General features: G+C 43.1%; 1 protein-coding gene across 6 annotated transcripts; it reads left to right on the forward strand.

Annotated features, from left to right (window-relative positions):
- The first annotated feature begins 19 nt into the window (after positions 1 to 19).
- LOC105841746 (uncharacterized) lies at positions 20 to 5,729 on the forward strand. 6 transcript variants are annotated; one of them, XM_038011998.2, is made up of 6 exons: positions 20 to 395; positions 602 to 717; positions 2,577 to 2,739; positions 3,247 to 3,350; positions 3,424 to 3,495; positions 5,451 to 5,729. In XM_038011998.2, exons 1-6 carry the CDS (start codon positions 20 to 22, stop codon positions 5,457 to 5,459), a joined length of 840 nt encoding a protein of 279 aa, XP_037867926.2. In that variant the 3' UTR covers positions 5,460 to 5,729. The 6 variants fall into 6 exon arrangements, with proteins under 6 accessions (XP_037867926.2, XP_037867931.2, XP_062525473.1 ...); XM_038012003.2 differs by having other exon boundaries at positions 3,437 to 3,495; XM_062669489.1 differs by lacking the exon at positions 5,451 to 5,729 and adding an exon at positions 4,491 to 5,434.
- Positions 5,730 to 15,617: the final 9,888 nt, after the last annotated feature.

Below are 15,617 nucleotides of genomic sequence, written 5' to 3' on the forward strand. Positions count from 1 at the left end.
TTAAGGTGTCCGAAATAGCATGGACAAGGGGACCCGAGCGGAGCCGGTGGTAGGCGCAAACCCGACGCCCAAACGTGATAATAAAACAAAAACTGAGAAGAAGACAATCTTCAGTAAGCTAGGTGAACGACATAAGCCTGTCCACTCGGATCTTAAGAATCATGTCGAGGAAGCAACAAAACCCATTACTAATGTACAAGAAAAAAAACCTTTCGACCAGCATCCGAGAAAAAGTGAAGGGGAGTCTAGTCTGGGGACAGAGCTTGCACCGGGATCCGAAGGCGAGGTCGAGAGTTCAAGTGAGGGCTCTGAACGAGACGGCGGGCTGCTGTGCTCGCGCTGGCGGAGGACGCACAGACGACGACGGAGCCACGCGATGTCGCACCGAGACTCAGGTACCCTCGCTGACAGTCCACCCATCAACTTCACCTTCAACTGACCGATCGCAACTTTATCATTTTTTGGTATTGAACGCATCGTTTAGAAAATATTTAAATTATTTTGTAAGCGACTCAATAAGGGCTCGTGTGGTATAGAAGCTATTTATCGGGTGCGCTGTGTCGATGAGTGTGTGTTTGAAGGCGGCGTGTGGTGGTCGCAGGCGGGTGGTCAGTGACGGTGGCGGGCTCGTGTCCAGGTGCGCTGCCCGCCGACGTGGAGATGCGCCTCCGCTTCCCACAACCGCATCAGACTCATCCAACCCAACCGCCTTACCAGGTCACTCCTACTGATTATTCTATTTACTCCTGCTTTCATTTCATCGTTACTGATGACCACAATAAAATAATTGAATGTCGAATTTACCGCAGTTTTTTGTAGTTTTCTAAAAAATACGCCATTCCCGCTCTAAATCCATCAGCTTACTAAGTAGTTATGAAACCGAAATATAGGCAATGACACGCCGCTCTATATTCATTAGCTTAGTATGTAATAATGAAACCGAAATATACGCAATGATACGCCGCTCTGGATTCATTAGCTTAGTATGTAGTAATGAAACCGAAATATACGCAATGATACGCCGCTTCGTATTCATTATCTTAGTATGTAGTAATGAAACCGAAATATAGGCAATGATACACAACTCTGTATTCATTAGCTTATTGTGTAGTAATGAAATCGACATATACGCAATGATACATCACTCCAGTTTCATTAGTTTAGTAAGTAGTAATGAAACCGAAATATACGCCATGATACACAACTCTGTATTCATTAGCTTAGTATGTAGTAATGAAACCGAAATATACGCAATGATACGCCGCTCCGTATTCATTATCTTAGTATGTATTAATGAAACCGAAATATAGGCAATGATACACAACTCTGTATTCATTAGCTTATTGTGTAGTAATGAAATCGACATATACGCAATGATACATCACTCCAGTTTCATTATCTTAGTATGTATTAATGAAACCGAAATATAGGCAATGATACACAACTCTGTATTCATTAGCTTAGTATGTAGTAATGAAACCGAAATATACGCAATGATACGTCGCTCTGAATTCACTAGCTTAGTAAGTAGTAATGAAATCGAAATATAAGCAATGATACGCCGCTCTGTATTCATTAGCTTATTGTGTAGTAATGAAATCGAAATATACGCAATGATACATCACTCCAGTTTCATTAGTTTAGTAAGTAGTAATGAAACCGAAATATACGCCATGATACGCCGCTCTGGATTCATTAGGCTTGTAAGTAGTAATGAAACCAAAATATACGCAATGATACGTCGCTCTGAATTCACTAGCTTAGTAAGTAGTAATGAAATCGAAATATAGGCAATGATACGCCGCTCTGTATTCATTAGCTTATTGTGTAGTAATGAAATCGAAATATACGCAATGATACATCACTCCAGTTTCATTAGTTTAGTAAGTAGTAATGAAACCGAAATATACGCCATGATACGCCGCTCTGGATTCATTAGGTTAGTAAGTAGTAATGGAAGCGAAATATACGCTATGATACGTCGCTCTGAATTCACTAGCTTAGTAAGTAGTAATGAAATCGAAATATAGGCAATGATACGCCGCTTTGTATTCATTAGCTTATTGTGTAGTAATGAAATCGAAATATACGCAATGATACATCACTCCAGTTTCATTAGCTTAGTAAGTAGTAATGAAACCGAAATATACGCAATGATACGCCGCTCTGGATTCATTAGGTTAGTAAGTAGTAATGGAACCGAAATATTCGCAATGATACACCGCTCTGGATTCATTAGCTTAGTAAGAAGAAATAAAACCGAAACATACGCAATGATACGCCACTCTAGTTTCATTAGCTTAGTAAGTAGTAATAAAACCATAATATACGCAATGAAACGCCGCAGTGTCTATTTCTAGCAATGCAGTAATTTGTCAATTACTTATAATAATAATAATTTGTTGATGTTACTCAATGTTATTAATGTTTTAATAGCCAACGTGGTAGTTACATGATGGCTCATATTAAACTAATAACTTATTTTTTCTTCGGATCGTTTATTTAGTTTACTATACACTGTATACACCATACACAGACATGTTTTAAATAAAGAAAAATATATATTTATGTCGAAGAGATGCTCTTGTCGAACACGTGTGAGCTGTGCGTGCTCAGCGGCTACTGAGCGCGTCTGCAGCCCCACCCCCGTCTCCGCCGCGACCCTGCCCCCGCCAGCGCGCCGCCGCCTCTCTCACAACGATACTAAACTAACGCTCACCATGAAGAAAGAGGCTCGAGGTGGGTATAACGGTCGCATGCGTCTCCTCCTCACTCCTCACTATTGCCACCAAAAAGTTGAATCCACTTTCAAAAAGATAGCGTTTTTTTTATGCTTAGATGGGTGGACGAGCTTACGGTCCACATGGTGTTGAGGGGGTACCAGAGCTTATAGACATTTACGACGTAAATGCCCCCGCATACTTTGAGGTATGACGTCTTGTGAGTCCGCACGGTTAGGTACCACAACTCCACCTATTGCTGCCGTGAAGCAGTAATGCGTTTCGGTTTGAAGGGTGGGGCAGTCGTTGTACTGTTAAAGCTGAGACCTTACAACTCATGTCTCGAGGTGAGTGGCGTGGCGTGGTAGGTGGCATTTACGTTGTAGATGTCTATGGGCTCCGGTTACCACTTAACACCAGGTGGGCCGTAAGTTGCTCCACCAATTTAAGCTATAAAAAAAAGATGTTCCAAAATTCAGTTTTGCGCTGAAAGGTTTGTGTATTTAATTATCTTTTTTTGATACAGATTCTTCAATTCTTACTTCAAAGAGTATGAGAAAATCGATTGACCCGCTCCCGGACCTGGAGACATACAGGTCGTCCCGCAGCAAAGTGAAGAGTTCCGTCAAGGTAATCGTTAGTCGGGGCTGGGGGCTGTGGTCGTGCGCGCGGCGGCACTGACTGCAGTACTGACACTCAGAAGGCGGTTGTTTCAGACGCGACGGGGCTACTCCCTGCACTGCTGGCTGCCCGACGAACAGCCTGCGCCCATAAGGTACTCACCAACACATTCACCAGTGGAGCTGGACTCCTGTCTTTATCTTTTTGCAATAAATAAAAAAATGTCTCAAATAAATTGGTCACAATAGATCGTAGTGACAACACGACACAGCTTGACACGACACAGCTGAACAATCCAGCCAAAAAATGTTTGCAGCACGAGCCTCTCACACGAGCTTACCACGACACACATATTCTGAACATATCTATGTTTAAGGTATTCTTATTTTGAGTCAATCAAAAATCTAAATGTTGTCAACTGTAGGGATTCGATCTTTAGGGATAATGACAATAGGAAGATCATTCATTAAACGGTTAAAGTTGCTCGGTAGACCGACACTCCAATGTTATTATTGTTCGGGATTTCCAAATGTGCAAACTTATCTTGAAAATGTCCCTAGCGAGATTCAGTCATCTGTCAAATATATCTTCTTCTCTGTGATACTATGGGACCGCTACGCACGGCCACGCACGGCCACGCACCGGACTACGGTATATCTCTGTTTGTTTATATGTAGAATGTTTACTGTTCGTGCTAGACCGCCGCCCTCGCTGGGCGTGAGCGAACAACTTATTATTTTATTTAATAGTGTTGGGCAGGCTGTATCGGGAGCTACCTCAGAATGGAACTTGACAAAAATCTGAATTGTGCAAATGAAATTTTTTAAAAGGCCTTTGGGAGAAATTGTTTTTTTAGAGTTGGCCCAAAAGCGCCTCCTCAACTTGTGGTTACATGCTACACAGACTACGGTGCTCGTCTCGATCAAGCTTACGCTTTAACCCCGACTTATCTTGGTCTTTCATCAAGAGCTTCTTCTTTCCTTTCGCAAAAACAGAAAAAAGCCTCTTATTTAAGATATTCCCAATTCCTGTTCCGTACACAATAACAATCCTTCATTCCGCTTAATCCTGCTCCCCCGTATCGCAAATTAATTACTAAGCTAAACTAATTAACGATTATCTAACTAAACCCTAAAAATATTTGATCAGAGTAAGCGAGTTGGGTCGGATGGCGTTCCCACATTTTGTATCTAGATGCGGCCCGGCGCGGCGAGGCGGCGACGCGTGCTCACAGTACGTACCGTGCGTCTCAAGCACGACAGATCGTTAACATCGATCGTTGTTTCTTTGCATAAGAACGGTCAGAACGATCTTATCCTAAACTACCGACCTACTTCTATTGCTGTACTGCAAAAGTCCATATTGATAAAATCTGCTCGAAGGCTCTTCTCAGTCATTTGGTTTTTTTTTATTGCGGAACAGCAGGGGCTTTAGTAGACGGATAACATAAAAATACCTTAAAATTAATTCTTACGTTTGCAGCAACATCAACATGAAGTACTAGTGTTACTTGGAATTATGTTTATGACCTGTATAAAAATAAGTTGGAAAGGGTGCAATAGAACCTTGCTTCCTATTGCACAGTTACTAGAACTACTAGAGCTACCGGCGAGGTTTCACACAAGTCATTCTTCGAAGCGGACACGCACGCTCGATCTATTGCAAAAACTTGCTAATGGAGAATATGATGTCCCCATATTGTTCTTTGTTCTGAATTTCAATTTGCCGTTGATATCGACAAGCACTTCAACCTTCAGGATATTCAGGGGTCCTAGGTACAAACCAACGCAACGTCGGTAAATAAGCACCTCTCCACAGTCTAAATAATTTGCACAGCAAGTGTTATTTGGACGTTTTGTCTAGCACTGTTGAAAGTTTTAGACGAGATACCTACCTAACCTTAATCGTATCTACTCCATGAACCTGTTTATATAGAATCTAAAAATAAGCCACTTGTTTCACTGTGCACGCTGTCTGTAGTTGTATTAGCCATTAGTGTGAGATTAGTGTATGTATGATAGCACTACTTGCAATATATTAAACTGATGTATAACATGTTGAAATCTAATAAATAAAATAAATATAAAATCAGTGTGCGTGTTTATTCAGGGCAAGTAAAGGCCTGTCGGTTTTGGGGTGCGCCATCATCCCGGAGCTGAAGCCGCGCGCGCCGACCATGAGCGAGCGCGACCTGACGCGCCTCTACACGCCGCGACACTATCTACGGCTCTAGCCCTCCGCCCTACTCCGCTCTCACTCACTTCACTCTCTTCAGTGACTGACCTGGACTCCACAACGAAATATATTAATATTTACCGTGTACTGTAACACTCATTGGTATAAAATACTGTGAAATTATTTGTTAAAAAAAATGTTAAACCACATACACTTGAAGGGTTTTATTTTCCACATACATATTATGTAGAAATAGAAGCATACAACACCAAATAAAAATAATCTAAACTATATAAAGGCTTAATGGTTCCTGGAGAGGAGTAGCGTTGTGTCCTCGTCACACAAAAAGATACCGAAGTTGTAACGGGCGATGCTCAACTTCTGCGAAGTTGTAACGGGCGATGCTCAACTTCTGCGAGCGACATTGCAGAAGCAAGCGACTGAGACTGAGTGATGTGAGAGAAAGCGCTGTTCTCTCTTCACACCACCCCGTCACCGCCGACCCTGTGCTCGGCATAGGAACTTCGGAACCTTAACTAAGGAACCTGATCCGTTAAGTGTTATGACTCACCTTCGTATGCCAGCTTAGCTTAGGGAGGCGCAAGAAGATGACATGCAACCTGCACCACACTCGTCTTGCGAAAGAATAATCGTGTGACAGATGAGTGGACTCTCTTAACCATGAGAGTTTTAGTCCACGTGGTATTTTGAGGGTACAGTTTGTGGCACCATCTAGGCTGGCTAGGACAATCTGCTGTCCGAGGGGCTTGGCGTCTACTGGGCGCAGGTAAACGGGAAGATGTGCGATCAGCGTAAACCACGTCGTTTTACACCTGGCGCCTCAGATGAGTTCTCATTTAGCTAAGGCTTGAACGCCGGTAGATGAATGACAAAAGGATTTAGTCGACACCTTTTTTCTTCCTTCCGATGTGTCGCACCGCACCAATCTAATAAGTGGTAAAATTGAAAAACTGCTCATTCGTTCTACGAATTCACAGTACAGGAATGTCATCCACATAAATAATGGAATGCAATGGAAACATAGAAATTGACAACAACGCCTAACACCTTAGTACCAGCCCGTTGATTTCTGGAGGTGCGTAACAAAAGGCAAAATATATTGATACGTAGTCATACTTACCTTCACGAATTGTGGACGCTGTCTTCTCAATCGAAATATAGTGAATGGGCAGTTGATGAAAGCCACTGGTCGGGTCTAATGTTGTAAAGGAGTAACAATAATAAAATCCGGTAGATTGATCCAAGAATCGGGTAGATTGATCCAAGAAAGGTAGTAAGGCAGATCAGTAGGATCAGTAGGATCAGTAGGATCAGTAGGTTTAGGTTAGGTTTAGGTTAGGTTTAGGTTAGGTTTAGGTTAGGTTTAGGTTAGGTTTAGGTTAGGTTTAGGTTAGGTTTAGGTTAGGTTTAGGTTAGGTTTAGGTTAGGTTTAGGTTTTTTTTTTTTTTTTTTTTTTTTTTTTTTTTTTTTTTTTTTTTTTTTTTTTTTTTTTTTTTTTTTTTTTTTTTTTTTTATTAAATCCCGTTTTCCCCTGACGTTGTCAAGGCTCTTGTAAAGCTTCTGTAATGTTTCATTTTCATTATATTATATATATTATATTATTTATATTTGTTTTATATTTATGTATAATTTGCCTGGAGTTTTTGATTTTAAACAATTTTTTTTTTCATTCCAAACTAGTGAAGTTACACTATTTCTTCCAATAATTCCCATGCTTACCAGGCCATATTATTTCTAATAAGGTGGAAGCATGGGTCAGGCTTCTTTATTCCGTTTAATTATTCTCTTTTGGGCTCAGTGGCAACCCATTCTTGATCAGAGGCACGTCCTCGCGTCTCTTGGTGGTTCTACCGCTGATCCTGTAGATGCCCTCCTACTCCCGCCCTGTCCCGCCTCTCGCAGAACCCCCTCCATCTCTGCGCCTGTGCCCTTTTCTCTTTGAACTCATAAGTTTCTTTTGCTTGCAGGTACTCCCGGACGACTCTTCGCTCACGAACTGGTGCAGCGCTCCGTATGCGGCGTCTCTTCGGTATGGTAAGTTATTTTTTGTGTGTTTTCATGACTGCTTGTAATTTTGGGTTTAATAAGATTTTGAATGTAAATTTTCTAATTCCGATTTATTATTAATTTGGTTAATTCCTATACTATTTAATTGACTTATGGCTTTTAATTGGGCTAATTTCTTATGAAATTGGCTCCAATTAACTATTTTGGTATTGAGTATTCTAGTTGTTCCTCGGAAGATTCTCATCCTTCGGTAGTCTCGCACCCGACCACATACGGCTCCTGGAGCAAAGCCAATGCAAATTTTTCTTTCCCTTTCATTGCCAAGGCAACCTTAGCAATACGCTACCGACAGGCGGGACAGTGCATCCCATTTAATGCGGACAGGGCACTCGCTGTCGAAGGCATGGTGGTCCACCTTGGACATTCTTGCCAGAGAGCAGTTGCAGCAACTGGGAGGCCTGGCTGCAAGCCTGGAGGGACAGTCAGCACGAAGATGGAGGTCTCCGCAATGGATGCAGACGTCGGCTGTTTCCGTGCACAGTTTGCGAGTGTGACCGTAGCGCAGACAGCGAGTGCACTGCACCAGCGGTGACTGGTCCAGTACACGCACCCTCTGCAAGTCAATGTGCAGTCTTCCGGCCGTCGTCAGCCTCTGCCATAGTGCTGGGGATACCTGCAGGATGATGTGGCAAGTGTGCGTGTTCCTCGTCCTTCGACGGTATTTGACGGCTATTCTCACATCTCCCGCAGGCACGTCCCCAATCAGGTGGTAGTTTTGACTTTTCAGAGCCTGAATGACCTCCTCGTCCGAGTGACAGGAGAGGACGTCCTTAATAATGACGAGCGGGTCCTTATTCTTCATCTCCTCTACCACCAGGTTTCCCGCTTTCTTTATCCTCTCCGTCACCTTCACCATCTCCTCCCGAGACCCAAAACCGACAACCACCTTCTGGTCTCTGGCTTTCCTAAGCCTCTCTATGCGGGTGCCCTCGTTTCTGGCATCGACCGCCGTCCTCAACTTCTCGATAACCCCTTCGCCGGTGTCCTGATCGTTGGTAGATGATACGATCACCGAGTGAAGAGGCTCCCGTATTTGCTTTTTCGAGGTTGCGGCGATCTCGGCGAACGTCGCTCCCTGGCCAGCAACATAGCGCGGCGCTTCTTTTAGTTGCTCCGTCAGAGCCTGCGTGTGCCGCTTGCAGTCCTCCAGAACCCTGTGATGACTCTGGAGAGAATCCATAAGTTGCCCCACAAGCTCTGTCGGAACAACTGGGGATGGGATCTGCGTTTTGGTTGGTTCCGCAGTGTTCTCCAACTCAGCACAGCTCCCTTTCTCTGCCTCTGCCTCCTTTACAAGGTGGTAAAGCCTCTCTGCCGCTTTTGTAATCTCATAGGCAATCTCCTTTTTGAGATTGCGAGAGCTCACCACCTGCATTTTGACCTTTGAGAGGCAGGCTTTTGCTTCGTAGATTCTGTTAATGTACCGAGTTGGTTGAGTTGTCCTCGAACCGAGTGGTGAACAGTAAGTTTCCGCAGGACTGGCCTCCTGCGGAATATTTGTTTTGGCCTTTGTCTTAATCTTAGGAGGAGATTGTCTTGGGACATTTTTGGTGGGTGAGGGTGTTTTATAAGCTTGGGCATCACTGACATTCTCAACCTCTCGTTCTTCTTCATAATGCCTAACTAAAAAGCCCGCCCCCGCTGCAGCTATACTTCTGTTCTCCACTGCGGGCTTGGCCTTTTTTACCACCGGGGTTCGCATGCCGAACATTTTGTCAGGGGATACGGTCACTAAATCCCTGTAAAGGGGGGATCAGTCAAAATAAAGTGTAAAAATAAAGATAATCACTCTAGTAATAATGACAGATAAGACTAAAGTAAAGTCAAATAAGAATAAAGTCAAATAAGCTATAAAACGCAGTAAGAGTAATACACTGCACTGGTCTGAGGCTCTGGATTGAGTCTTGTCAGTTAATAAGAAATTTTTTATTTGCGTTACTCCCTTTCCTATATAGTTAAAATTTTTACTGTAGTGACAAGAGGGCGGGTGGGCGGTCAATTTTTTGACGTTTCGTGTTAGCTAGAGGGACGTGCGATACCTCAAAAGAAGCGTCTCGACGCGCTCTAGCCAGTGATACAGAGTTTAAAAATTATTTAGAAGAAAATTTTTTTATTTTTCAGCAAAACAAAAAATTTTTGACGTTTTTGACAGGAAAAGAGAAAATTTTGTATTTCTGAAGGCGCAGAACGCACTCCAGAAGGTAGGGCGGATCGGTAAGTATATAATAAGTAAGTTGAATTTGCAAAAGCAACAAAATAACTTTGAAAAAATAATGAATTTTTAAATATTTTCAGGTCGAAAAGGTGGGGGTGTCAAAAAATGACGTCACACCACTGCGATTTCTAGTTTGAAGGGTCGGTGCGTGCTTACAAGCCAGTTGCACTTTAAAATCGCAAAAAACCGCTTCAAAATAAGCCTCTTGTAAGAAAAGTTATGGAGGGTGATTTTTGGTGTGCAATCACTTAGGTGGATTTCGCAGTAAAAGTTTGTACGGTGAACGGGTTTTGGTCAATTTTTTGACGTTTCGTGTTAGCTAGAGGGACGTGCGATACCTCAAAAGAAGCGTCTCGACGCGCTCTAGCCAGTGATACAGAGTTTAAAAATTATTTAGAAGAAAAATTTTTTATTTTTCAGCAAAACAAAAAATTTTTGACGTTTTTGACAGGAAAAGAGAAAATTTTGTATTTCTGAAGGCGCAGAACGCACTCCAGAAGGTAGGGCGGATCGGTAAGTATATAATAAGTAAGTTGAATTTGCAAAAGCAACAAAATAACTTTGAAAAAATAATGAATTTTTAAATATTTTCAGGTCGAAAAGGTGGGGGTGTCAAAAAATGACGTCACACCACTGCGATTTCTAGTTTGAAGGGTCGGTGCGTGCTTACAAGCCAGTTGCACTTTAAAATCGCAAAAAACCGCTTCAAAATAAGCCTCTTGTAAGAAAAGTTATGGAGGGTGATTTTTGGTGTGCAATCACTTAGGTGGATTTCGCAGTAAAAGTTTGTACGGTGAACGGGTTTTGGTCAATTTTTTGACGTTTCGTGTTAGCTAGAGGGACGTGCGATACCTCAAAAGAAGCGTCTCGACGCGCTCTAGCCAGTGATACAGAATTTAAAAATTATTTAGAAGAAAAAATTTTTTATTTTTCAGCAAAACAAAAAATTTTTGACGTTTTTGACAGGAAAAGAGAAAATTTTGTATTTCTGAAGGCGCAGAACGCACTCCAGAAGGTTTTTTTTTTTTTTTTTTTTTTTTTTTTTTTTTTTTTTTTTTTTTTTTTTTTTTTTTTTTTTTTTTTTTTTTTTTTTTTAAGCCTTTCCCCGATCGTGAGATCACCGGGTCTTTTTAAATCTACTTTACTCATTCATTCCAGTTCTCTCTTTTATGCTTCTCGCACTTTCATGCTTCATACTGTTTCTTTCTTGCATTCATCATCTGTCATACTTAGCCGGGTGGGACTCCCGCTAGCTTAACCTATTATTGTTTTATTTTTCTTTCGGGGTAAATAAAGTTAGGCTCATTTATTGATTACAGAAATATTGTTTCAAACTTATGTCTATTTTTAAGCTTATTCTATTTGGATCTTATCTACATATATTTTTAACAATTGCAATATTATTATCTTATTTCTATTATTTACATTTTAGCTTCTTATTCTACTGGTTGTTCTATTCCATACATATTCTGCTTTTCCTATGTTCTTTTTTACATTTCTATTCTAGTTCTTTTCTAACAATACTTACATATATTCATTATGTTTTTGCTTAATACATTGTATGCTTATATCTAATATATCTTAATATTATTGTAAACATACTTTATTTTCTATTTATTTCTTTTAATTACTATTTCTATAATATCTATGCAGTATTTCAAGAACTGTTTTCTATTCGTGTCTACTATTATTTCATGCAATGTGTCGAGTCTAACTTTCACGTTCAACTTTTGCTCGATATCGTATCTAGCCCGTGCAAAGATGGGACACTCCACTAATACATGAGGAACAGTTTCTTTCATTGTTGGGTCGCAGATGCATGACGGGCTCTCTTTACACTTAAATCGACATAAGTATTCCGAGAACCCGCCATGCCCCGTCATGATTTGCGTGAGTATGTTGCTGGGCTCAATCTTTTTCACTATCCTGTACGCCACCAGTGCATCTGGGAAAAACAACTTGGTGACGGATGCCGTCTCGCCAGTTGTATAGCGCCGGTTCCATTCCTCAAGCGTGGTCATTCGTAGGCTTCGCTTGACGAATGAGATCGGGCAGCGATCGTAGTCTGGTCTTTTTCTGGAGTTTTGAGCGGCTTCCTTTGCAAGTCCGTCGGCTCTCTCATTACCCTTCAGCCCTGCGTGAGCTTTTATCCAATGCAAGGTGACAGTCTTGTCTTGGAGTAACGAGTCTTTAATATTTTTTCTTGCTTCGACTGCCAATGGATGGGGGCTATCATAATTTGCTACGGTTTGGAGGGCCGACATGGAATCGCTATAGACTCCAAAAGATTTGCTTTTACTCTTCCTGACTTCCGACGTCGCCACACACAGCGCCAGCAGCTCTGCCTGGTAGACCGTGCAGTAGTTTGATAGGGCAAGTTTGCGGGTCTTAGTCTCGGTGTCCCCTTTCCAAATCGACAGCGCGGCTCCTACTTTGCCTCCGATTTTGCTACCATCTGTAAAAATACACTCGTTGTAGTCGCTGTTACCGTCGACTTGTTCTTGGTCCTCCAAGCAGACTATCCGTAGATCCGCACGTTCCACGGGGTGTGGCATCTCTGCAAAAGGCGTCATTTGTTCTATCTCCGCGTCAGCCAGTCCCGGCAGCAGTTGTCCCTTCTTGGCTTCGTATAATGAGGCCGCCTCACGAACTCGGAGGTCTAGGGGGAGCATACCCGCCAGGATCAAAGCTGAATTCAGAGACACGGTGCGATACGCTTTGCACACCTTTTGTGCAATTCCCCTCTGCACAGCGGCTAGTTGTTTGTTTCTCCTTTTGGGGAGTATGTTTTCTGGCAGATCGCTATTTGATACGTTTCTGTCCATATTACATATCCCCGTGTTATATTCTTTATGCTTATACATATATCTGTATTTAGTTATATATACTTACTTTACATTTATATATCATACTTTTTATACATTTCCTATACATACGAATATATTGTATCATTATACCCTTGTATTTTTATTTGTTTCTTATCAGTCTATTTTTGTGTTTATTAATATGTATTTGGTAGTGTATTTATTCTAATTGTTTTCATTTATTTTCTTGATGTTGTTGATTATTGTTTGGCAAAACGAAGTGAAAGAGTTGATTGCAGCTTTCTTTTTTAACATTTCAGGTAAATTATATGGTGACACCTGTACTTCGTGGCACGTTTCTTCGTGGCTGTGCCTTTTCGCAGCGAACACTTGGCAGTTTTTAAGGAGGTGTTCTACAGTTTGGCTGGAAGTGCCGTCGCAGGGGCAGGTGTCATCTGGTGCTATTTTGAAGCGATGTAAGTATGTCTTGTGATATCCATGGCCTGTGAGTATTTGTGTAAGCTGAAAGTTTGTTTGTGTGCATTTGTTGAGTTCTTTGATGTCGTTCAGTTTTGGTAGTAGTGTTTTTGTGTGTGAGCCCTGCGGGGAGCTTTCGTATCTGGCTTGCCAGATGGCGTGGTGTTCTGTGTGAATCTTGTGTTTCACGTAGGATATTGAGAACTGCGAGTAGTCGGGGGCCTTGTGCATGCGTGCGCCGCTGTTGGCAGCCGCATCGGCTTCCTCGTTTCCTATGATACCCGAGTGTCCCTTTACCCAGTCTATGAAAATTTTGTGTGTAGTGTGGTTAGCGTGTATGAGTTTGTGTATGTTCACTATGATGGGGTGTGTGTTGCTTCTGTTATTTATCGCGTATATTGATGAGAGAGAATCGGTGAAGATGTATGTGTGGGGATGATTTTCGCTTACAATCCACTGACAGGCTTTCCAAATGGCGTACAGCTCTGCCTGGAAGACTGTGCAGCTACTGTGTAATTTGTACTTTTTTGTTACGGATGTTTCAGTGTCGCCGGGTCTGTAAAGCACGAATGCGGCTCCAACTGATCCATCGTCCTGCTTACTTCCGTCAGTGAATACGCGAGTGACCAGAGTACTGTCCGTCATTTCGGAGTTAATTCGGTGTTCAGAGGAGGGTATGGGTTTGATTGTCGGCCTTCTAGCGGGATGTAGGAGGTCCTTGACGGGGACAGGTTTCTCATAAGAAATGTCATTGGGGAGGAATTCAGTTTTCCCAGTGAGCCTGACTTTTTCGATTTGGTGTACTTCTCGGATTTTTAGGTCTAGAGGGGTGAATTGTGCGAGAGCCAGAGCAGCGGAGGTTGAAATAGTGCGGAATCCTCTGATGGCTTTTAGGGCAAAACCACGCTGCATGCTCATCAAAGATTTTTTGATGTAGCGCTTGTTTACTATGTGTCCCCACACCCCGGCAGCGTAGGTGACGATTGGCTCGATGACTCGGAGATAGATGGTGCGCACGTTCTCGGGATGAGCACCCCAGGTTGGTCGGGAGTACAAGCACAGTTTGTTGAATATTCGCGAGGCTTTTCCCAGGACGTACTGTACATGGCGGCCAAAGAGTAGCTTTTCGTCCAAAATTATTCCGAGGAGCTTGATCTCCTTACAGGTTTTTAAGATTTGACCGTCCATCTCCACCCTAAGAGTTCTGGCTTTGGGGGTGAAGGCGATCAGTTGTGTTTTGGAGGCCCCGAATTCGAGCTTGACGCTTTTTCCCCAATTCACTATCTGTTGGAGAACCGTGTCGGTGAGCTCCTCTAGGCGATTGACATTTTCGGCGGTGACCACGAGTACCACATCGTCTGCGTAGGCCTGCATGTGGCATCCTGATGGTAGATGGATCTCCAATAGTTCATCAAGTATGATGTTCCACAATGCAGGCCCGCACACCGAGCCCTGAACGCAACCTTTTGACGTGGCTCTGGAGACGCGAACTCCTCCGTGGTCCAGAACGACGCGCCTGTCTCGGAGGTAGCTCTTGATGAGGCCGTAGATATTTTTGGGGCATCGTATATCTCTAAGGCGGTGTAATAGGACCGGCCACCAGGCGTTATCAAAAGCCGCCCTGATGTCGAGCGAGACGGCGACAACCTGTGACCTCTCTTGTTTGGCTTTTCGTATAGTGTCTATCAGGGTGTTAATGGCGTCGACCGTGCCGGTTTGCTCCTTGAATCCGAACTGTCGTTGACTGCTCCTTCCTGTGACAGATGCCCAATGCATAATCCGTATGGTGATCAGTTTTTCGAGGAGCTTTCCAAGGACGGGGATGAGTCCAATGGGTCGGAATGAGGTGAGAGATGTGTGGTCGCTTTTACCGGGCTTCGGGATGATTTTTACATACGCAGTTTTCCACTGATCGGGGAAGTGTTGAAGGGTGAGGCAGCGGTTCATAATGTTGGTGATTAAGCGGGGGTAAGCGGATGCGAATTGTTGGCATATGTCAGCTGTTATGTGATCGAGCCCTGGGGCCTTTTTGGGGTTCATGTATTGCAGACACTCCATGACCTCCTCCTCGGTGAATGGTAGGTCATTTTCAGTGTCTACGGGAGCGTCGTAGCATGCGCGAAGTTGGTGATGTCGTGCTATGGTGTCTGGAGTGTCAGCAGGGTAAAAGTGCTCTAAGAGAGCCTCCGCCGTCTCTTTTGCACAGGTGGTGAATGTATTTCCAGTCTTAAGAGTAGCTGGTGGCCGTTTAGGGGTGGATTCCTTTAAAAGTCTGTTGGTGAGTGACCATACATTTTCCTTCGTTTGTAATTCACAGAAGCTGCGGAAGCTTCTCGTCGACTCTGCACGTAGAGCATCGGCGTACAGGGCTTTTTTCGTCTGCTGTTGCTCTATGAGGTCATCCAATGGTAGGTTCTGTCTCTTGGCCGCACGTAATCTGCGATGTACGTTGATTACCTCGTTTTTAAGGTCCTGAAGACGATCGTTCCACCAAGGCGGCTTGTGTCTATTCCCAGA

This window comes from Bombyx mori, chromosome 7 (assembly GCF_030269925.1).
Source record: "Bombyx mori chromosome 7, ASM3026992v2".
NCBI classification, from domain to species: Eukaryota; Metazoa; Arthropoda; class Insecta; order Lepidoptera; family Bombycidae; genus Bombyx; species Bombyx mori.

What these genes read in the sequence shown, in the direction of transcription:
- LOC105841746 (XM_038012003.2), top strand. Translation starts at nt 20, where the DNA reads ATGGACAAGGGGACCCGAGCGGAGCCGGTGGTAGGCGCAAACCCGACG. An exon ending in CATGAAGAAAGAGGCTCGAG is followed by an intron (nt 2,740 to 3,246) that starts GTGGGTATAACG and finishes TTTTTGATACAG; the next exon opens with ATTCTTCAATTCTTACTTCA. An exon ending in AAGTGAAGAGTTCCGTCAAG is followed by an intron (nt 3,351 to 3,436) that starts GTAATCGTTAGT and finishes CGGTTGTTTCAG; the next exon opens with ACGCGACGGGGCTACTCCCT.